The sequence below is a fragment of the Muscardinus avellanarius genome, assembly GCF_963383645.1.
Source record: "Muscardinus avellanarius genome assembly, chromosome: 6".
Taxonomy (NCBI): Eukaryota; Metazoa; Chordata; class Mammalia; order Rodentia; family Gliridae; genus Muscardinus; species Muscardinus avellanarius.
In genome coordinates, this window is record NC_137791.1 from 67,802,062 (window position 1) to 67,825,160 (window position 23,099).

Sequence of the window (23,099 nt, forward strand, 5' to 3'; positions counted from 1 at the left end):
GATGCCAAAAATAGCTTATGTTAAGTGCAAGAGTGAAGCTTGAAAGCAAGCTAAATTGCAACGACATATTGATTTAACATTTAAATACAGGACTTGCAATAAAATAATTCTTGAGATATGCATCTTATTTTAGCTTACTTTTTAAAAACTACTCTATGTACACATATCCAGTTGTAACACTTGACAGTAGCATTATGGGACATGATATAACTTTGGTACACATGGCAGATATGGATAGTTACTGACAGTAAATGACATTCCTTCACCAGTTAGAGCTCTGTACAGCCAGGCGACCAACCACCTGGTGCCATCTTGTTTCCCAGAATCCCCAGGGCCCTTCTCCGAGTTGGTGGGGGCCGCAGGCTCACTGGATCCATATCGTGTTTCCTCTCTCGGTTCTCCTGGGCTCCACTGTCAGCTCTCCAAACGTGGAAAAGAACTGCTCCATCTCCTTCTGCAGCATGTCGTTTCTCTTCTCGGCATCTTCTTTTGCCCGTTCGGCATTGCGCATCTTGATTTCTATCATCGTGAACTTTTTTCTTTCTTGATCCAGTTCATCATGGAGATTCATCATTTCTGTTTCCAAAGTCAAATTTCGCTGTTCTAAGCTACAGAGGGGAGGAGGAGGCAATAAGAGATACAGCGACTTTATTCACTTGTAATGCAAGAACGATACAAGTATTTTCTAAGTGGTGTGCCTACAGTGCTTAAGAAATTAGAATCAGCCTTTCAAACTTATGAAGCAACATCTAACGATTGTGCAAAGGCTTTGATATATGGCACCTTTTTACTGTTTGCTAACATGATTTACTGTCATTTTAGTAATAAGTCTCTGATATACCTCTTGGAAGTGGTTAGTGTCATTTGGTAGTGAATGAATGAATATAGCACAGAAAACCAGAGACTTCACACATGCTGCACAGATGGGTCAGTACAACCTAGAAAGCTTCTTGAACGTTAAATGTAAACGTGGCTTTACTAAGTGCAAAGGGGAAAGTCAGACGAAGTTGGGAAAAAGGAGGCCAATCACACTGCCTTCCATCAAAGCAAAAGAGTTGATAGCAATAATGTCATTGTTAGATTTAAGTCTGCTTCTTGGAATGGAACATAAGAGTTTCATAGAAAAGTACCCAAAGTTGCCAGCTCAACTGATGACTGAGGTAAAAGTTATTAGTGTTGACCAAATACTTCACTGGATACTTTGCAAACATGAAGCCCATCCAGGTAGCCTCCTGTCACCAATATTCACTGCTTTCCAAATTATCAATGTACCTTTGGATACAGGTAAACTGTGTCTTTATAAATTGAGAGCTGTATTCTTTTGTGTAACTGCAGAATTTAAGGCAACTTCTTTAAAAACAGAGACATGAATGGTTCACATGTGATCTGCAGCGTTTAAGTGTAGCTGTCACAGGACACACGGGTGTGGCACCACACACCCCAGCTATCAGGGGCAGCACACAGGTCCAGGCACAAAGTGCAAGGTAGACAATGTTCAGGCAAAAATGCCTGCCATTCAGCTCTAATGCCTTGACAACCAACCGGAAAGCCTAGCAACTGGAGGATCTAATTGTCAGCACCCGAGACCGAATATCCACAGCTTCTGCAAAGGAGCCTGGCCACCTTGCCTTCTGACCACTGATAATGAGGCCGAACGCTACCCAGCAGCTATGCTGGTAGCCTTGGATAATTCTTCATCTTCTTCAGTTCTGGTTGAGCACTGGTTAAGGTCAGGCCTGAAGACATGAAACAGACTCACAACTGACCCACACCTGAGACCTGACATAGCCAACCCAGCTCCATGATTAATGGACTGCCCAACATGTTTTTTGGATTCTCTCTCTCTCTCTCTCTCTCTCTCTCTCTCTCTCTCTCTCTCTCTCTCTCTCTCTCTCTCTCCCTCTCCCCACCTCTCCCTCCCTCCCTCCCTCCCTTCCTTCCTCCTTCCCCCCAAAACAGCATAAGTCTGTATAAAGTTTGCATGAAGTGTTAATGAATAAAGAACCTGTCTTGGCCATGATTTCAATAGTTGTTTTTGAGATGACTAAGACCATGTTTTGATTGTTTTCTAAGATCTAAGTCTGTTCAGAATAATTTGGCATAGCAGGCAGGATTCATTAATTTTAATTTGCTAAAATTAATGATAAGGTTTAAAGTATATCCATTTGGCCTGCTTCCATGAAATGTTATCGAAAGCTTGAGGAAAAACAAAAACTTTTAATTTACCCTGAGCAAAAGCTATTTCTATTAAAAATAAATTATCAACTCAAAAATTTGAATAAGCTGAGAGAAATTTTCTCTTTCACTTCTTCATTTCTTTTCCTGGGCCTAGTATTTCTGTGTTTGCTTTATAATAGTATTTTCATATACTTTGTAACAAAATGATAAAATGGCCCTGTTAAAACTAAGAGAAACTTTTATTTTTTAGGAGAAGAAAGTTAAGCCTTCTGTTCTTAGGTTACTCTTGGAGGCAGACCAATAATTTATTCACTTAAATGATGGCTATACCTCTTATCTCAGCAGTAGGTGCTATTCTGAAGGATCCTAGAATTGTTAATTCCCTGCTTCAGTGGGCTACTAGAAGTGAAGTAACTCTTATTCTGCTAAAAGCTATTAGTGGCATAGAGGCAGGCAGATATAAAAGAAAATAATTAACAAATTATCTTATAAAGTTTTTCAGAAGGCTCAAAGCCTAAATGACATATACAGCTCCCCAATGTAGGAAAAACTGATGCATGTGTCAATACATAAGGTTCCATAAGAGCTCCTTGGTCCTTTTCCCCTTACTATGTAGCTGCAGGAGGTCCTGCAGACTTCTCAGCTTCTTGTGTTTGATAAGCCTGTTATCTAAGAGTGAGTGACTATATAGACCCTTTTTCAAAATAAGGGGAAAAAAAAGGATTGACACGTTTAAATTCAAGCTGCTAGCTACAAGTATTTCTTTTTTTTTTTCATTTTCTTCTTCTCTTTTTCTTTCCTTTTATTCCCTCTTCTTGGCCAAAGTCCACTTCCCTTAGAAGATGAGTGCTTGTTCATAAAAGCACTGAAGAGAGGACACATCCATTAGGCCAACATCTCTGGGCCAGAAGGAATGTAAGTCACTCATGGAGACATATGAGGGGTTGGTCTCCCAGTGTCCGGGTCAGACCATCATTTTGTCAAATGTGGGGTTCTTCTGAGATACCTTGTAGAAAGAAACCAGTCCTGATGTGAAATTCAGGGAAGCTTCTTTCTCTAAGCACACATGTTCAGACCAGACACACCTTACTGGCCAATCTTTTATATCTCTAAACTTTTGACATAAATGTTCAATCTCAGGTGCTGGCAATTATAGCCCTCTGGTTGCTAGGGACTCCAGTTGGTTGGCAAGGCATTACCGCTGAGTGACAGGCATTGCACCTGTGTGTTGCCTAGAGGCTGGGGCTCTGCACCTTGTGCCTGGTGCCTGCCTGTTGCCCTTGAGAGCGCGTGTGTGCTGCAAGAGTTAAGCTTGTGCCACGCACATCATGTGTGAGCCATGCCCGGCTGTGCTTTGGGAGTTAAGTCTCTCTTTGGCTTTAATGTATCCTTTTTCTTAAAATATGTGCTCTATATACTCTGTAATACTCAAGAAGGCTATTTTAAGCACATAATCACATTTTTATATAAGAATCTTGTACTGTGCTAGTTGCCACCCAGAATTATCACACAATATGTTTTCTTTGCTTCCTAAAGCTATTTTAGACCTAAAAATGTTGAAGAAGCTGTTTTAACTCTTAAGAAAATTAACTCTTACAAAATAATATATGGATACGGTTTCATGTACTGGGCAGTTGGATGAAACTTTTAGGAATCTAAAGGTCTGAGTTAAATACAGAAGGAGTCCACCCAAGTACAAATACATAAAATGCCTTAGAAAGATGCCATAGCAATCTTAATATTTTAAAAATGGACCTTTTGATAAGAAGCATTATTAAAACAAGAGGTGATTATTATTTGGTGGTACGAGGATCAGTTAAACAATGAAATAATTCTCAACTTTTATTCACGTAGTAGTAGAGCCTCAAATTATTCCATAAAAATATAGCAATAAAGGAGAAAGTGATAACTCCAGGTTTTTAGGAGATACTAAGATACTTTTCTCAGAAGTTTTAGGTCCATATAATACAAATTAGAAGAAATATAAATGATATCAATGACTCTATGGGTATACTTCATCTATTTGTGATATGTAGCATCTCAACACAGTAATAAGAGAATCATTTTTTACCAGACCAAATAACTGATATTATATAGGTGAATTTCTGTCTATAATACAACATTTTATGAAGTTAGAGACCAATTGAGGAGATTAAAGAAAGCACACAAAGCTCACATCTTTTTAAATTTATTTTGTTTATAAATAGTGTCTCACTAGGTTGCTGAGGCTGTCCTCAAACCTGTGATCCTCCTGTCTCAGCTTAACAAGTACAGGAATTACAGGTATGCACCACTACACCAAGCTCAAACTCAGATACTGTTAAACTAAAAACCATATCTTCTTGCCCGGCATGGTGGGACACTCTTATAATCCCAGTACTTGGGAGGCTGAGACTGGAGGATTGTGCAGGTTCAAAGCCAGCCTCAGCTACTTAGAGAGGCTCTCAGCAACTTAGTGAGACCTTTTTATCAAATAAAATATAAAAAAAGTTTAGGAGTATAGCCCAGAGGTGGAAAGTCTCTGGGTTCCATCCTCAGTACCACCAAAAAAATAAATTAAAAAAAATCTCATTAATCAATAGCTAAACAAAGTAAACATTCTATTATCTGTTATATTCTATCAATTCATCTGTAATAACTGTGGAGTTAAAAAGGAATCTACAGAAAAAAACGCATAACTCTAAACAGGAATAACTAAAAATTACCTAGAAGAGATACCCTCTCCTTTGGCACACCAGCAGCTTTCCCCACCCAGACTCCCTTGGCCTGCCAGGGCCAATGCTGCAGAGAAACAGTGAAATGGCCCAGGGAAAAGCCTCTCTACTGCAAAATTTGATTATAGTGTCCAACTTCCTGAAATGCACCATGGGTCTCGGAACATACATTTATCACCATCAGACCTATGCAAAAATACAAATATCCACAGCTTCAGCTTGATAACATTTTTTTTTCTGTTCCCAATACAAATGTAAAGTGTTAGCCTTCGCCTTGAAACATAAGCCTCCTAGTGCTAAGTGCCAACTGGTCATCAGGTGTAAGCAATGTTTCAGGATTCTGATATCTAGTGCTTCCAAAAACAGTATTCAGTGAGAAGAGGAACCTTCTAAGATGATGACCCTGCTTTTTTTATTTAAACCTCCTGTCTCCCAGCATTATACCGAAGAGTTCAAACCATATTTCCATTCAGTGAAGCTCAGAAAAAATTCTATCCAAGGATATAAATTTTCAATCTCCAAAGTAGGATTTTGATTTGGATTAACTTTGCCATAATGCCTGAAAGTGTGTTATCTTTTGGTCTGACTGGTAAGAGGGTAAGAAACATTAAGATAAATTAAAGACAGGTATACATGATGGGATTTTACACACAAATACACACACATACACACACACGTAAAATATATAAATATATGTATAATATACAGACAGACACACACTTGCACATACAGTCAAAGACCTCATGTCCTGGCCTTGTCAAAAAAAAAAAAAAAAAAACTTAGCCCCAGACTCTAGGGCTTCTATATAGTACCAGTACCACTGTGTACACACACACACACACACACACACACACAGACATGTATATTCAACTCTAGGGCTTCTATATAGTACCAGTACCACTGTGTACACACACACACACACACACACACACACACACACACACACACGCACACACAGACATGTATATTCAACTGCTTCCATGGCTCCAAAGTCCTTGGTTTTGTATATCACTATGGAATTTGGAGCCATGAAAGCAACTGAAGTAGACTTTTAAAAAAAAAATAGTACTGGGGATTGAACCCAGAAAAATTCTACCTCTGAGCTACAACCCCAATCCCCTTTTTAAAAAAAAATTGAAAAAGGGTCTTGCTAGAGTCTCTCTAAGTTGTGCACCACCATGCCTGACCCAGGACAAATTTTTGTGCATCATAAGAAGCACACATTGCAGGAATATGTCCCCCAAATCACGCAGCTGGAACCTGGGATGCTAGAGAAGCTACTGGTGCCTAATGGAGCCTCAGCCCTGCTTCTCCTGACTTGGTAATTCAGTGCTTTTTCCCCTACACTACACTGAAAGATCATAGAAACGTGTGTGTGATTTCTATGACCATGGTGAGAGCACAGGTGTGCACATTTTCAGGTCTCCTGCATGAGGCTGTATTTGCAAGTCTTAGGTTCTACTCTCAGTGGGGCATCTGCTGTCCAGGAGCACTGTGACACAGAGCAAGCAGCCAGTGCCCCTCCTTCACCCAGACTGCTCCCTGGAGGAGGTTACTAAACAGACTTCTATGATGAACATCTTGGGAGAAGATGTGAATTGTTATAAACAGGTTTAATCATAATCTCACAGTAAAAGTCAATGACTGAAAATGTCCCCACAGAGCCCTGTTGCCTCACGCCTGCCATCTCTGAGCTCATCTGAATCCTCAGGATTTGAAATAGATTGTGGTACACAGAAAGACACTCTCTCAGAGAAATAAAGGACTCTTTACATTTTTTGGTGTGGTACTTGAGATTAAACCCAGGGAAATTCTATCTCTGAGCTACACTCTGAGCCCTATTTTTTTTTTTATATATTTTTGAAACAAGGTCTCACTAAGTTGGGGAGGCCTTACTAAGTAACTGAGGCTGACTGGCTGTGAACGTGAGATCTTCCTGTCTCAGCCTCCCAATTATACTCAGCTTACTGTTTACCTTTTTTTTTTTTTTTTTGGTACTGGGAATGGGACCCAGAGGCATTCTACTTCCGAGCTACACCCCATCCTATTTTTTTAATACTTTATTTTGAAACAGGGTTTCACTGAGTGGCAGAGGGCCTCATTAAGTAGCTGAGGCTGTCTGCGGACCATGATCCTCCTGATTCAGCCTCCCAAATGCTGTGCTTACAAGCATGTGCCACCACACCCGGCTACATTTTTGTGTGTGTGTGTGTGTGGGTCTGGGGATGGAACCTAGAGGCATTTGACGTCCAAGATACACCCCCTGCCCTAAGTTTTATTCTTTATTTTAAAACAGGGTCTCACTAAGTTGCAGAGGGCCTCATTAAATAGCTGAGGCTGTATGCGAACTGTGATCCTCCAGTCTCAGCCTTCCAAATGCTGGGATTACAAGTGTTTGTCACCATGCCCCGCTCACGTGGCTACTTTTTTAATCTTAATTTTTTTACCCAACTTTTCTTTTAACTCTAATTCAATCCTTCTCTTGTCACTAAAAATCAGTAGGTTCCTTATTCTCATGCTCCCTCTCCTTTCCACCCTCCAATGCAAATCCACATATTTAACAATAAACGAAAGATAACATTCTTGAGCACCTATTCTATGCCAGGGAAAAACTTGATGACTTCATATGTGCTTCTAAAATTTAGATACTGCTAGCATTTAACATTCTCCTATTAGGAAACTGAGGCTCACAGAGATCCAGCTAACTTCCCCAGAGTCCCAGAGCTCAGAAATGCTCAAACAGGGACTTAAACTCACGTCTTCCTGACTCTAGAGCTGCTCGGTCTCTTAGCCACTTGTGAGATCTTGCTCCCCAGGGGGAAGATGCTGCCCCTCTCTGGTAACTGGGACTTCCAGATTTGCCTCACCTTTTTATCCTGGACTCGTATTCTATCTTCTGTTTGGTCATTTCCTGTTTCAGGCTGGAAACTAAACTGTGGAGTGCACTGTGGTTGCTGGTGCTGTTACCCACAAACGTCTCACTGTTGTCACTGCTACTGGTGGCCCGACTACTCCGACCTCCCACGCTCCGCCGGTCACTTTTGTTTTCAAAGTCCCCTGGGTGGGAAAGGTCGTCCTGAGGCGGCCCATCCAAAACGGGATCCTCAAAGTTCCCCCCATAGAAGTCTTGTTCTGGGCAGGTGGTGGTGGAGGAGCGGCAGGAGTTGGAGTTCTCGGGGAGGGAGATTTCGCAGGAGGACGTGGACCAGGTGGCGCTGTCCACACTCTGTTTGTCATCGAGGTTCACCATGGAGAACTGCTGCTGGACGTTGTCATAGGTGGAGAGCCTGTGGTGCTGGCCTGACTCTCCCGCCTGCTCCTTCTGCTTGTTGTCCCTCAGAGTCACGTAGCCGTTGGGCAGCCAGCTCATACTGCGACCATTTGCGGGGTTCCCGAGTGTGTCAGCGCTCAGAATGCCCATGCGTACCGTTCCATTCTGGACACTGTGGGTGCCCATTTTGGTACCGGATCCCTTCAGCGAAGAGGTCCTCCTGGCTTGGAGGCTCCCATTGGGGGTGGTTTGTGTCTTCTCAAGAACTTCTGCATTGCTGCTGCTGAACGACCCATTGGTGACAATCCCGCTGCCCTTGTTGAAGGCTGGGTTCTTCTTGACCATGAGAGGGGGGCTCCTGGAGACATCCAGCTTGTGGACGCTGTTCCTCGGGCTGTTGGTTTTGCTGCCTGATAGGGCTGTGGGGGACCCGTTGTCCATGCTGCTTCTCTGGGGAGACTCAGACTTGTCCCAGGAGCACCGCCGGCCAGGGCTGTCCTTGGTGTTGTTGTTCTCCTTGTTCTGTAGCTGGCCCACGGTGGTTTTCTTCTGAATTTCGTTGTTGTTGTTGCTCACTCCGTCTTGGGGCTTGCTTTGAGGATCCGCATCTTTGGGGAAGAGGCGATCGTGCTTGCCGATCATCACTGACATCAGCTGCTGGACCACCACAGTGCCTGGGAGTGCACAGAAAACAAAGGCATGTGAGTGAGGCGGTGTCCATGTGCTTCCTGTTCTGGATGTGACTTAAAGAAACATATTTAGGTAAAATTCTACATGATTATTAGCACTGTAAATCTATTTTCTTAATGATCATAATATCAAAGAAGTTGAAACTTACTGAGCATTTAATCTGTGCCATGTATTGGCCATCTACTTTAGTTCTGTAGTTAATTGGATTTTAAAACATCTACATGAATATTTACAATTACTATCGCTGTATTTTAAAGGTTAAGTAACTTGCTAAACGTCACACAGCTACTAAGAACCCGACTCTGAGCTTGAACTGAGTTACCTAGTTCCGATGGCTAGGGTCTTAATCATTACAAACATTTATTGCAAGCTTGATCTTTAATTATAAGGAATCTCTTTTGGAAGGAGGTCACTTTGCTCTTGCATCTGACAATTGCTTCAAACAATCACCGTACATTAGTTGCATCTTTAAAGCTAACCCCATGTAATTTGTGGTGGAAGCATGGTTTTCCTAATATAGCAAGACAATGACTTTCCCTATAACTCTTGTTCACTGTTCAAAAGCTTCAGGGCATCTTAAATGACATTAGCCAGGATGGTGTCATGAAGACATACAGAAATCTTCTCCATTAAGCCACTGCCAAAAGTTTTCAGAATCAATCTTTTCAGAATTCTGGAAATTAATATGTATTGAAGCAACCTGGAATGTGTTAACTCAAGAAGAAGTTCAGTAAGCAGAGAGCTCTATGGAGTCCTAACTTGACTTTTCTCCACCCTCCTCTCCCCAGCTTTGCAGTAACCCTGAAAACCAACGGCCACAGAAAAGACCAGAAATCTGGCAGCTGCTGCAGTGGGGAAAGTGGGACTAGAACTCGTGCCAAGCTCCACTCCCAGAGAATTGTCACTAACTGAATTCCTTGTAGTTCCCTGGAAGACCCAACTCCCAAGGCTTATTCTTATTTGATCTGACTAGGAGCTTGCCCAGGTGAACAAACTTTAGTCCAGGAACATTTGCCAAAAAAGAAAAGAAAAAAGAAAAGCACGAGAGGCCCTTATCTTTTGTATTGTGGCTTCCTGAAGTAATGGGTAACTGTTAAGAAAACAGTAAGTTAATAAAAGCCTGCAGGGGAAATCTTGGGAACTAAATTTCCTTAGCAGGTGTTAAAAGGCTTTGATGTAGTCTTCAAAATCCAGGAGACCACAGCATACTTAGAGCTGTGCACGGGCTCAAGAAAGAACTGAGAAGTCCCTAAGCTCTCACCTCCAGCCTCCCTTGAGGCTCTGCATAAGCCTGAACTAAAGGTTAGAAAGAGTTGTAAGATGCCTTCTCTGACTGTGGATTTGTCCCAACATGCACTCAAAACCCTTGGTGGAGACAGAAGAACTTACTGGCTTCAGGTATTCAAGCAAACCTCTATCTAATCTTTAACAGCTAAACAAATCAGGTAGAAACTTCAATGGCCACACAAAACTAAAAATAAGGACTTTACAGAATTAGTTTAGAAAAAGAAAAGGACAGTACATAACTACCGCAACAAACATTAAGGAAGGAGAGAATCTAATATTCAGCGTTCCCATATATTATTAAAATTTCCCAATTTTCCATAAAAATTATGAAACATAAAAAGAATAAGTATAGCTCATAGACAAGAAAAGGTAAAATTTGATTCAGGAAGACCAGGCATTGTATTCACTAGACAATGCTTTAAATCAGACATTTAAAATGTTTCCAAATATTTAAAAAAAAAAAAAACCACAGGAAATTAAAAATTATGTCTCACCAAAAAGAGAATAAAAATTACCAAATGGATATTCTGGAGTTGAAAAGTAAAATAACTGAAATTTATAAATCATTAGAGTTGGCCAGGTTGGTGATACATGTCTGTAATCCCAATACTTGGGATGCTGTGGCAGGAGGATCTAAGGTTCGAGAATGGTCTCAGTAACATAGGGAAACTCTCAAGCAACCTAAAGAGATCCAATTTAAAAACAAAAGGTAGCCAGGGGTGGTGGCGCACGCTTGTAATCCCCGCGCTTGGGAGGCGGAGACAGGAGGATCGCGCAGGTTCAAAGCCACCAGCTGCGCTGACTTAAGAGATCCTGTTTTCAAATAAAAAGTATAAAATAGGTCTGGGAGTGTAGCCTGGAAGTAGAAGGGTTTCCAGGAACCTCAGTACTACCAAAAAACAAACAAATAAACAACAACAACAAACAAGGTAAAAAAGGTCTGAGGTTGTAGTTCAGAGGTAGAATACTCTCCAACACAACACACACACACACACACACACACACACACACACACACATCAGTAAAGGAGACAATAGCAAGTTTAAGCTAACAGAAGGACTACTACACTTGGAACTAGGCCAATCAAGGTTATCCAGTCTGAGGAACATAAAAAAGAATGAAGGAAAATTAATGGAGCCTCTGAAACCCTTGGGGACCACTGAACAACCATTGTGTTTTGGGACACAATGATGGCCTCCCAAAGGGATAGGAGAAAGGAATGAATGGAAAGAATACTTGAAGAAATAGGGGTTGGAAACTTTCTAGGTTAATGTAAGACATGGATAAACACATCCAAGAAGCTGAAGAAATTCCAAGCAAGGCAAATGCAAGAAGATACACCCCTCTACACATCATAGTTAAACTGTCTCAAGACAAAAAAAAAAAAAAAAAAAAAAAAGAATCTGAGAAGCATCAAGCAAGCAGTGAATGGTATAGAAGAGCCCTTCACTGAGAAGAAGAGCTGATAGCTCAGAAATAGTGAAAACTAGATGCCAATGTAAAGGAATATTCAGATATTCAAATATAAAGGAAAGTAAAGAAATTCTAAGATAAATAAAAACAGAAAATTTTCCACTAGCAAGCTTGCTATACAAGAACTATAAAGAGCTCCAGAAAAATTTTAAAGAGAAGACCTTCACTAAAGAAAAAAGTTCTTCTCTTAAAAAGATAAAAATTTCATGATTCCATTTGATCCCTATGTTCTCATTCCTCGCTGAAACATGAATTAAAATGTGATATCTTGGTTATAGATAACAAAAACAACTCCAATAATGGATAAAAAGCTGATCTTTTATTAAAACCCATAATTAAAAAAATCATTTGATTTATCAGGTTCTATGGCATATCAGATAATGCCTCAGAATATATCTTTATATTCTTCAATGTATAAGTTGGACTCCTGCCCCCTAAATCTGCCTGTAACAACTTAGATTATAGACTAGTTTCTCAAATTGGGGTCCCTAATCCTCTAAGAATCTCATTCAGTATTAATTTTATTCATGTGTCTACAGTCAAGCTGTATGGGCTAACACACACAGCACTTATCATTATTTTGGCTTGAATGGTATCCATTTGGAGCAAGTGTGTCCATATTATGTTGAGAAAACCTAATATTACTGTCTGGCAAATAAACTGGGAAGAAGTTTTAGTTAATGTTTTAAGTTTAGATTTAGAATGTTTCCCCAAACTTCATGTACAGGAGACAGCTCTGTTTGGAGACAGGACAGGGCTGGAGATGGGTCCTTGAGGGCATGGCTGGGGCAACTTTGTCCCGGAAGCCTTCCACCCAGCTGCAGTGCATGTCTGACCCTTTGTTTTCTGCTCCCCACCGTGATGCCCTGAAGATCTCCAGCCCCAGCTCCTGCTTAATAGTCAGCACCACATGGACTAAACATGTGTGTGTATGGACTGGAATCTCCAGAACTGTGAAGAAACAAACTCCTTCTCCCATCTCTAAGTTAGGCATTTCAGGTGTGAGCTGACATGCAGTGAGGATGCTGACTATAATGGTAAATACAGTTTGTTTGTAAAAGTACTTGAAACATGAGGTTTGGTGAAGAACCTGATGTAAAGAGCTTTTGACAATGGGGATTTCTAGCTGCTGACTGAGGCTGTCAGTGAGCAGCGGCCTGACTGGGGCCAGGCTGCACTTTAACATAAAGCAACACCTCAGCAAATTAATTCAAATTCAAATCTGAAAGAACATGTCATCGTCATGTCCGTCCTATACACTTTTCTGTGATGATTCAAACCTTATTTAGATAGATTATTTTGTGTGCCGACTCTGCTGCTAGACCAGTGTTGCCCAAATTATAATATTCATACAGATTACCTGGAGATCTGGTTAAAATGCAATTCAGTAGCTCATGGATGGCACATGAGATTTTATATTTTTAACTAACTTATAGATGAGGGCAGAAAAACAGATTTGTGACACTACGGTCACCTGGGAGCTTTGCAATTTCAGCCCCCACCCCCGACCTTCTGAATCAGAACTGGCATTTCAACAATATACCCAGGTGAATTCTATGTGCATTAGAGTATGAAAGGCTCTGTGGTAGATAGAAACGGTTTACATATATCCTGCAAATTAAGTTTCTCAAATGTCTGTGAGATAGGACTTAACATTTTTTTGAAGCAGAATATTGAGGTCCAGAAAGGTTAAGCTGTTTGCTCAAGGCACAGATGGATATATGACCAAGGCAAAATTCAATATTCAGTGTTTTTATTCTAAATTATGCATTCATCCTACTATACTATAGCTGCTAAGATTTAAAATTGTAGAAGTAATAAATAAACTTTGGGTAGCTCTAGATAGGAAACTAAATAAAGGTAAAATCTATTAAATCAGCCGGGAGTGGTGGCGCACGCTTGTAATCCCAGCATTCGGGAGGCTGAGACCGGAGGATTGCGGACAGCCTCAGCTACTTAGCAAGCCTCTTTACAATTCAGTGAGGCCCTGTTTCAAAAAATAAAAAAAGACTAAAAAAATAGGGCTGGGGGTGTATCTCGGAGGTAGAATGACCCTGGGTTCCATCCTCGGTACTACAAAAAAAAAAAAAAAAGAATGAAATGATAATAAATGCTGGTGAGAATGTGGGGAAATAGCAACTCTTATACACTATTGGTGGCTCTGCAAATTAGTATAACCACTACGGGAGATCAGCATGGAAGTTCCTCAAAAGACTAGGAACGGAACCACCACATGACCTAACTATACCACTCCTTGGTATCTTTCCAAAAGAATTTAAAAATCACACAGGGCGTGGTGGCAGATGCTTTTAATTCCTGCGCTTGGGAGGCAGAGACAGGAGGATCGCGCAGGTTTGAAGCCAGCTGCACGTGCTGACTTAGGAGACCCTGTTTCCAAATTAAAATGTAAAAATAGGTCTGGGAGTGTAGCCCAGAGGTAGAAGGGCTTCCAGAAACCCCAGTACTACCAAAAAAATAAAAAATAAAAAATTAATCAAAATAAAAATCAGAATACTATAATAATACATGAATATCCATACTGGAGTTTATGTGCAACAATTCCTAATAGCCAAATTATGAAACCAACCAAGTGTCTGTCAATAGATGAATGGATAACAAAATGTATACCTATATCATAAATGTATATATAATATAAGTACATAATAAATGTGTATACAATGTATATATGCATCATATGCATTATGATACATATTATATACAGATACAATACAGATGATGTATATATACACAATGCAATTTGACTCAGCTATAAAGAACAAAATTTGCAGGAAGACGGAAAGTCAAGGGTTGGATGTTCTCTCTAATGTGTGGAAGCTGAAGACAAAATAGGAAGCAAAAGGGGTTTTAGGTAATTGAGGAGAATGAGCAGTAGAATAATGAGAAGGGATGGGGGAAGGAGCAGGGGAGGGAAATAGGGGAAATGATGAAAGAACATATATGATATATATAACATCATCCATATATGGGGGTATCAATTTCACTGTTAGGTTACAGGGAGGGGTAGTAGCAGGGTGGGCTCTGAAGAGTAGCACATCGCGACCTGTGTGCATGTATGTTTGTTCTAGTTGAACCTCACGAAGATGCACCAATAAAAGTATTAAAAAATGCCTGTTGCCCGGCATGTTGGTGCACACTTGTAATCCCCGTGCTTGGGAGGCTGAGACAGGAGGATCACACAGGTTTGAAGCCAGCACCAGCTACTTAGTGAGGCTCTCAGCAACTTAGTGAGACCCTGTTTCCAAATAAAATAGGAAATAGGTCTGGGAGTACAGCCCGGAGGTAGAAAGCCTCTGGGCTCCACCCCCAGTAACACACACACACACACAAAAGGCTGTCAACACTTTCACTATTGAAGACACTCTATACTAGATGCTGTTTGACTACTTGCCCATAGGACAGACACACTTTTAAAGGTTTGTGGCCTCTATTACATCTCTGTCAGTCTAGTATTTGGGGGGAAATCGGGCTTTTTTCCATCACTGGAATACTAACATTTGAAGTCTCACTGCTTTCTACTGGAGCTATGAACTCTGTGAGGCATTCGATTAATTAAGGAGTGATGTTTCAAAGACTCTGCAATGAGTTTGTGAATAGCTATGACAAAGTCTATCTGTCACAATTATAGAGTGAAGGTCAGGATACTGAATATTTAAAACTCTGTTTCTCGTATGTTGGGAAGCTTTGCTGTCACCTGGTCTCAGATAATAAATGGCAGTGGTCACCTGCAAAGGGACTGAATTTCTATAGGCATGCAGGAGAGACTGGCTTGGTAGTACCTGTGTGTGTGTGTGTGTGTGTGTGTGTGTGTGTGTGTGTGTGTGTCACTAGATTGTACTTTCTTTCCTTTTTTATTCTCTCCTCTGTCATTTTCCTCCTTAGAATGCTAATGGGAAACAGAAAGACTAAAAAATGAGGTCAGTGTGGTTATAATCATCAGTCCATTATGCAGAGTCAAAGAAGACTCTGGAGTCCCACTGTGCTACACAATCCAGCAATTCCCCAGCTCAGATAATTTTATATAGGTTAAATTTAAATACCATACTATAGGCAGTTTTCTTCATAAGCACTGGCTAAGAATTCAATTTTCCTAGGTACTTTCATGTGTGTATACACATTTATAAATGGGTAGCAATCTATGCAATATAGTTCATACAGTTTCATTTTATGTGTTTTTTGCAAGAAACAATTGTGTTATTATGTCCAAGGAGATAGCTGTAAGATATACAGTAATCTTTGACAAATGTACACAATCCTAGAAAACCTCCATTATCATGATATAGAAAAGTTTCCTCCTGTCACTGTTGTCCATCTCTTGCCCTCACCTGCTCATGGTATCTACCGATGTACTTTCTTTTACTATAGTTTTCCCTTTTATCTATGAAATTATATAGTCTGCAGTCTTCTGTGTCTAGGCAACTTTTCACTGTTAGGATAAGAATTTTGACATTTATCTTTGTTGCTATATTTATTGGTAATTCATTCATTTTATTGTTGAATAGTATCCCATTCCATTCTATTAGATGTGTCACAATTTATTTACTTATTCACTAGTTGATGAATGCAGAATTGTTATATCTTCAGTTTGTACCTATTATGAATAAAGTTGGTATGAACACTTTATTATAAGTCTTCAATAAATACATTTTACTTTTTTCCGGGGTAAATACATATTGTTTTGCTCGGTCTTGTGGTTAGCATATATTTAAGTTTATAAGAACTTTCTTACTTTTTTCCCAAAATGGCTCTAATATTTTATATTTCTATAAGAAAAATTTGGTGTTTCAATATATTTTTTTGCGGTGCTGGGAATGAAATCCAGGAGTCTTCTACCTCTGGGCTATACTCCCAGACCTATTTTATTTTATTTTATTTTATTTTTTTTTTAATTAATTTATTTTTTAAATTGGTGCATTGTAGTCATATATCAATCACATTGGAGTACAAGACTTGAGAGGATATACAAGCACACATCATCCAATTAGCCCTCCTCCAGCCACCGTCCCATTCCCTCCCCCTCCCTCCATCCCACACTTCTTTGGTGATTTACTTTGATATATTTGTTTATGTACCTCCTGCATTTTAAAGAGGCTCCGTCCTCCAGTATTACATACCCTCTGATTGATCACATTAGTTGCTTCACTATAGGGCCCTTTCTATAGCTCAACCTCTTCCTGTTGCCCTTTTCCTCCTAGTTATTGCTGATTAAGAGAAGCGTCTGATTTATATTTTCTGCGATATTTCTCTGTGCATGCTGCGTTGCAAGTACCAATCCCACTCTTGATGGTCCCAGTAGTGGCCTGGCTACTCAGTGGACTGATCCAGACCTCGCTGGCTCACGCAGCGGCCTTGCCTCATGGGAGGACCCAGTTCTGGTCTCGCTGGCCCCTGAACCGGTCAAACCCCTAAGCTGGCTTTGGTCCCAACCTTGGAGGCCGCAGGAGTGAACTTGCCTCACGCCAGGCTCCGATGCTGGCCATTGGCCCCTGCACCGGTCTAACCCCTTGGCAGGATTCCAATCCCGGCCTCGGAGGCCCCAACACTGGTAATGCCTCACGGCAGGCTCCGATGCCGGCCTCACTGACCCCAGCACCGGCCTAACCCCTTGACAGGCTCTTAAACTGGCCTCAGAGGCCCCAGTACCGGCCTTGCCTCACGGCAGGCTCCGATGCCGGCCTCGCTGGCCCCAGCAGCGGCCTAACCCCTCGGCAGGCTCCGATCCCAGCCTCGGAGGCCCCAGCACTGGTCATGCCTCAAGGCAGGCTCCGATGCCGGCCTCGCTGGCCCCAGCACCGGCCTAACCCCTTGGCAGGCTCTTATCCTGGCCTCGGAGGCCCCAGTACTGGCCTTGCCTCACGGCAGGCTCCGATGCCGGCCTCGCTCCCAGACCTATTTTATATTTTATTTGAAAACAGGGTCTCACTAAGTTGCTGAGAGCCTCACTAAGTAGCTGAGGCTGGCTTCAAACCTGTGCGATCCTCCTGTCTCAGCCTCCCAAGCACAGGAATTACAAGTGTGAGCCACCATGCCCGGCTCTTGGTGTTTCAGTACTATTTCAGTACTAATCTTTTATTTTATTTTGTATATATAATATATATATATATATAACCTAAAACTAAATGACAAGAAATCCCCCCAAACCTACAAATATCTATTGGTGAAGGCAAATCTCACTGCCTGAATGGTGTTAGCATCTGGGTGGAAGGAAGAAGTAGAAGCAAAAGGCCTGATGGACCTAAAAACAGAAAATTCAAAAGTTGTCCACAGTTATGTACTGGAAAACACAGAGGGAGGCATCAAGAGCAGTGTCAGCATGGTGGACTGTAGGATGGAGAATCCTCTTGCTAATATGAACCCTCAACACTGACCAACCAGGACTTTCATCCAGACAGAGATCCATGAGGAGGGGAATCTGCTGGGAGTGGGATGGAAGTTGAGCAGGATTAGAAAAACAGATATAAGATTAAGGAAATGGCCAACCAAAACCAAAGGAGGAAACCTGGGATCTCAGGAAGCAAGCTGCCGTAGCATCAAGTCCTACATGAGAAAAACAGATGGGGCTCTGTGAGGCACGCACCTGAATGGCCCTTGTGGATTGGTGATGGTTTGCTGTATTTTATATATTTGATTTTATAATAATTTTTTTAAAAAAATGAACTAAAGTATCTTTATATCATGTATAGCTTCAAGTTTAACATATTCTAATGTCTTCTATATTCTTCAGATAGAAATTAAGTTTTCTGGACTATCTTATTGCCCTCTCTTTTAGACAAAAGAAATCAAGCAGAGATGATTCAGCCAGATATTTAAAAGCTTTCTCAAAAACAAAATAGAGAAGAACAAAAATTTTAGAATTTTCAGAAAAAGAACAGTGGCAGAGAATAAAATGTATGCAGCAGAGGGTAAAAAAAAATATATATATATATATATATATATATATATATATATACACATTATATATATATATAAATATATATATATATTTGGTGGTACTGGGGTTCCTGGAAGCCCTTCTATAGACCTCCGGGATACACTCCCAGACCTATATTTACATTTTTTTAACTTGGAAACAGGATCTCCTAAGCCAGTGCGCGCGCTGGCTTCGAATCTGCGCGATCCTCCTGTCTCTGCCTCCCAAGCCCAGGGATTGCAAGCGTGCGCCACCACGCCCAGCTAGAGGGTAATATTTTCTTTGAGGCTAAATATACTCAGAATTAAACTAAAAATAATTATTTTTGGTTATGTTTATTTGAATTGTAATCTCTGCATTAATATTCACCATCTCAACATAAAACATAAAGATTAGTAAAAACAAAACAAAAGCATAAGTTCAGTGGCTTTGACTTGGCTTTTAGTATGTCTTAGTTTTAATTGTTTAAAATATTTTGCTCATGCATTATAATTATATATCATGGTAAAGTTTGGAGTGATACAAAGCTTGGTGTGTTTCCCTCCATCACACCCTGATCCTCCATCATCTCTCCCTGTAAATATTAGTGAGATTGATAGTGATACCTTCATATATAGGCATTTGAATTGTTCCTCAAGCTTCCTTTCTCCCCTCCACAGCTCCTTCCCCCAATCTCCTTTCTCTATTCTACTGATTTCTCACCTCACTTATCTAAAGTCCCTATGTATCTTATTTTCTCTGCAGCTTATACATATTACAAAAATTCATAAGACCTTTGACTTATGACATAATTCTGTAACTCTATTCATTTTCCTGCAAAGAACATAATTTTGTTTATTACGGCTGAGTACAATTTCATTGTGTGCATATACTACATTTCTTTATTAATTCATCTGTTGATGGGATACCTAGGTTGGCCCTATAATTTGGCTATTGTGAATTGTGCTACTATAAGTATGGATATGAATATATTATTATACTATTCTGGCTTTATGCTTTGGGAAAGATGTTAAGGGGTGATTATAGCTGGGTCAAATGGTGGTTACATTCCTAGACTTTTGAGAAACCTCCATAGTTGTTGTACTTGGCACTGGTAGAGTCTTACTCAATAAAACCCCCAAAGCTCAGGAAACTAAACCAATAATCAATAAATGGGATGTTATCAAATTAATAAGTCTCTGCACAGCAAAGGAAGCAATCAAGAGTCTAGAGAGAGAGCCTACAGAATGGGAAGAAAATGTTGTTAGCTGCTTCTTTTTTGGAAGACAAATATCTAGAACATATAAAAAAACTCAAAAAGGTCAACAATAAAAAATGGGCAATTGAGCTGAATAGGCACTTCTCAATAGAAGAAATACAAATACATGGAAAACATATGGAAACAACAAATATATGAAAATTTCAACATCATTAGCAATCATGGAAATGTAAATCAAACAACACTGAGATTTCATTGAATTTCAGTTAGAATGGCGGCCATATTGAATGTAAACAATAATAAATGTTGGCCAGGATGTAGGGAAATAGAAACTCTTCTACATTATTGGTGAGATTGTAAATAAAATAATTGTTCTTATTTCTCTTTTTATTGTCCCTATTAAATTCTTAAATGTTCAGTTAGACCAGTTTGCAAAAAACAATGGTGCTAGTAATGGCCACAAATAAAGAGGCCCAGCCATGGAGGCCTAATGGAATGGTTCGCCGTAGAAAAAAATTTGAGGCATTTTGTAACATAAATAACAAGAATTTCTTCATGCTTCAAAAGCGATTAAATAAACACCAATATTTTGTGAAGGATCAAATTTCTTTACTTCTTGAAATCAGTAAAATAAAAACCCCAAACTAATAAACACGTATTAGCTGGGCATGGTACGCACGCTTGTAATCCCAGCATTCAGGAGGCTGAGACTGCAGAATCGCAGTTAGCAGACAGCCTCAGCTACTTAGTGAGGCCCGCTGCAACTTAGTGAGACCCTGTCTCAAAATGAAAAGAATAAAAAGTAGGGCAGGGAGTGTAGCTCGAAAGTTGAATGCCCCTGAGTTCCATCCCCAGACCCGTAAAAAAAAAAACACATATTAATTAAAAATAATTTTTTTACTTTTCTGAAAATTGTATTGGATTTACAAAGTGAATTTATTTTTTCATTTTTTACTTAATATTTTACAGATAATTTATTGATTTATAAAAGTTACATTTGTCTTTGTAAAGTGACTGGGGAATCATTTCATGATTTTATGTTTGGTAACTTGGAAAAATATCTAATTCTCAAAAAAGATGATTTTACATTTAAAGAATAAATGGATTAAATACATGTAGTTACCATGGATTTACTTATTCCCTTAGTTTTCTCAGATAATATAAATTCTAGATGACTGAGAGGTGGTTGATTCTTCTTTTGATGAGGGTATAAGGAAATCATTTGCTTACCTTCCATGATGGTCAAAGGATCTTCCACTTTGGGGCGCAGGATATTAGGACCAAAGACAGTTGCCAAGTTCTGCACACTCATTTTGTTCACTCCTGAGTAGGACTGCACTTCATCTAAGAACCTGTTGGTTGCAAGAATATGATTGAAACACAGTAGGATTAAACTTTTCAGTGGAAGGGAATGAACCAGTGGGGAATTTATGAACTAAAATATTGTCAAAGATGATTCTAGAGATAAAACTCTTCAGAAATTCAAACAACCTGTGCTTAAAAGTGAAAAAAATATATTGCATATTATGAAGGACGAACTTGTGGGGATCACACCAAATATTTGCTCTGGTCTGGCTTGGCTTGGTTTCCTCTGTCAACTAGAGCAGTGTGGACAATGCTGCTATGGACTCGGGGGTCAAGGGTATGTGTGTGATGGTTGGGATAAATGTCTCACAGCTGTTTATGTGTTAAAGGCTTGGTTACCAGCCTGTGACACTATTGGGCGGTGGTGGAATCTTCATGAGGCAGAGCCTAGTGGTTTTCCCCTAGTTGGGAGCATGACTTGAAGAAGATACTGGAATCTTGGCTTCTTCCTGCCTCTCTTTCACAACTTGGCTTGAAGTGAATGGTCTTGCTGTATACTCCTGCCATGATATGCTGCCTACCGCAGGCCCACACCAACAGGGCCAATATATTATGGGCTGATCTCTCTGAAGCCATGAGTTACACAAAGCATTCTTCTTTTTAAAGTTTATCATCTCAGCTGCTTTGTTGTAACAATGGAAAATTGACGAACATACCTTCCAATCCCTCAAAAAAAGTATTCAGTGTGTGTGTGTTTGTGTGTGTTTGTAATACACACATCTGAATATATATAAATATATATGTAAATATATTTATTCAGTTAGAGAACTGTATATGAGACCATATGATAAAATTTCTTATGTTAGAGAGGAGGAATCAACCTTTGCAGAAGAATCTGTGAGGTTCAATTTGTAGTCAGATAAGAAATAAGATAAAAAATTGTGGAAATTTAAGCATCAGTTCTAATTATATTAAAATCTACAAGCACAAATCTTTTTCGATTTATTAGACACTAAAGAAAGAAAGACATGGAATAGTCCTTTTCCCAGATGGTTTTAGTAGGAAAGATTATTTTCATAATCTTTAGACTTTTTCTTATTCTCTACCTCCTATTCATTTCCAATAGAAAAATCTATCATTTAATGATTTTCTTTTTGTGCTGATGAGAAAAAAAACAATGAAAAATAAAAATAATGTTTATAAATTGCCATTATGCATCAGTCATACCTCTGGCTTAATAAATTCTCCAAGGACTTCCGGGAAGATGGCGACCGAGAAAAGCGGGGCTTAAGAGTCCCGCTAACAACCAATCTCCATTACCACAAAAAGAGCGCCTTTCATAGCCAGAAAGCACCATCACCAGAAAAACAAAAAAAACCACCAGGCTCCAGAGAGAAAGCAGACTGAGAACAGAGCTCAGGGCCACAGAGGAGACACACGCGCCCGAGGACGCGGAAGCAGCGACATACTGCCGGAGGCAGCGGCGAACTCAACGGACGGCTACAGCAAGCCAGGTGAGCCGCTGCGGAACAGCCAGGCGGGATCTTTCGGCGCAGACAGCATTTAAAGCTCCCAGTGGCTGAGCTCAGCACACGCTGCAGGAATTCAGAGTGGAAATCAAAACCAGAGAAGAAAAAATACGCCAGCCTCATGGCCGAGGGCGTGGCAGAGGTGTCATATTGCCACCGGCGGCGGCAGCAGCAGTGAATTCACCGAGTCCAGTACAGCTACATCTGCGTACTCAAGAACAGTGAGTCAAATTGCGGGCCACAGAGGAGAAATCGCAGTATTGGGCCTCCTGGGACTTGACCCAGTGAGGGAGTGGTGGTGGCAGAGATATCACACCATAGGAGAACGTGCAACCTGGCACCCCCCCATAGTTTAAAGCAGCCTCTATCGACTCCCTGGGTCGGAGACTCTGTGATACAACCCAGTAAAGGAGTAGTGGGATCTGAGATAATACAGACTCGAGATCCAGAGCACCTTAAGTGAAGCCATAGTGACCCAAGGGAAGAACCCAGAGAAGGCACAAACCTCCGAAATCATGGGAAAGAG

At 40.4% G+C, this 23,099-nt stretch overlaps 1 protein-coding gene across 2 annotated transcripts in view; it reads right to left on the reverse strand.

The window, feature by feature from the left end:
- Positions 1-364: 364 nt before the first annotated feature.
- The window catches only part of ARHGAP24 (Rho GTPase activating protein 24), a gene marked incomplete at both ends in the record, with an annotated part of 413,331 nt that continues 390,596 nt past the window's right edge, over positions 365-23,099 (reverse strand). For both annotated transcript variants that reach the window (XM_080697743.1, XM_080697742.1), the window contains 3 exons: positions 365-608; positions 7,760-8,837; positions 20,970-21,091. In XM_080697743.1, the coding sequence (XP_080553869.1) occupies positions 365-608; positions 7,760-8,837; positions 20,970-21,091 (1,444 nt within the window). The remainder of the gene's footprint in view (positions 609-7,759; positions 8,838-20,969; positions 21,092-23,099) is intronic.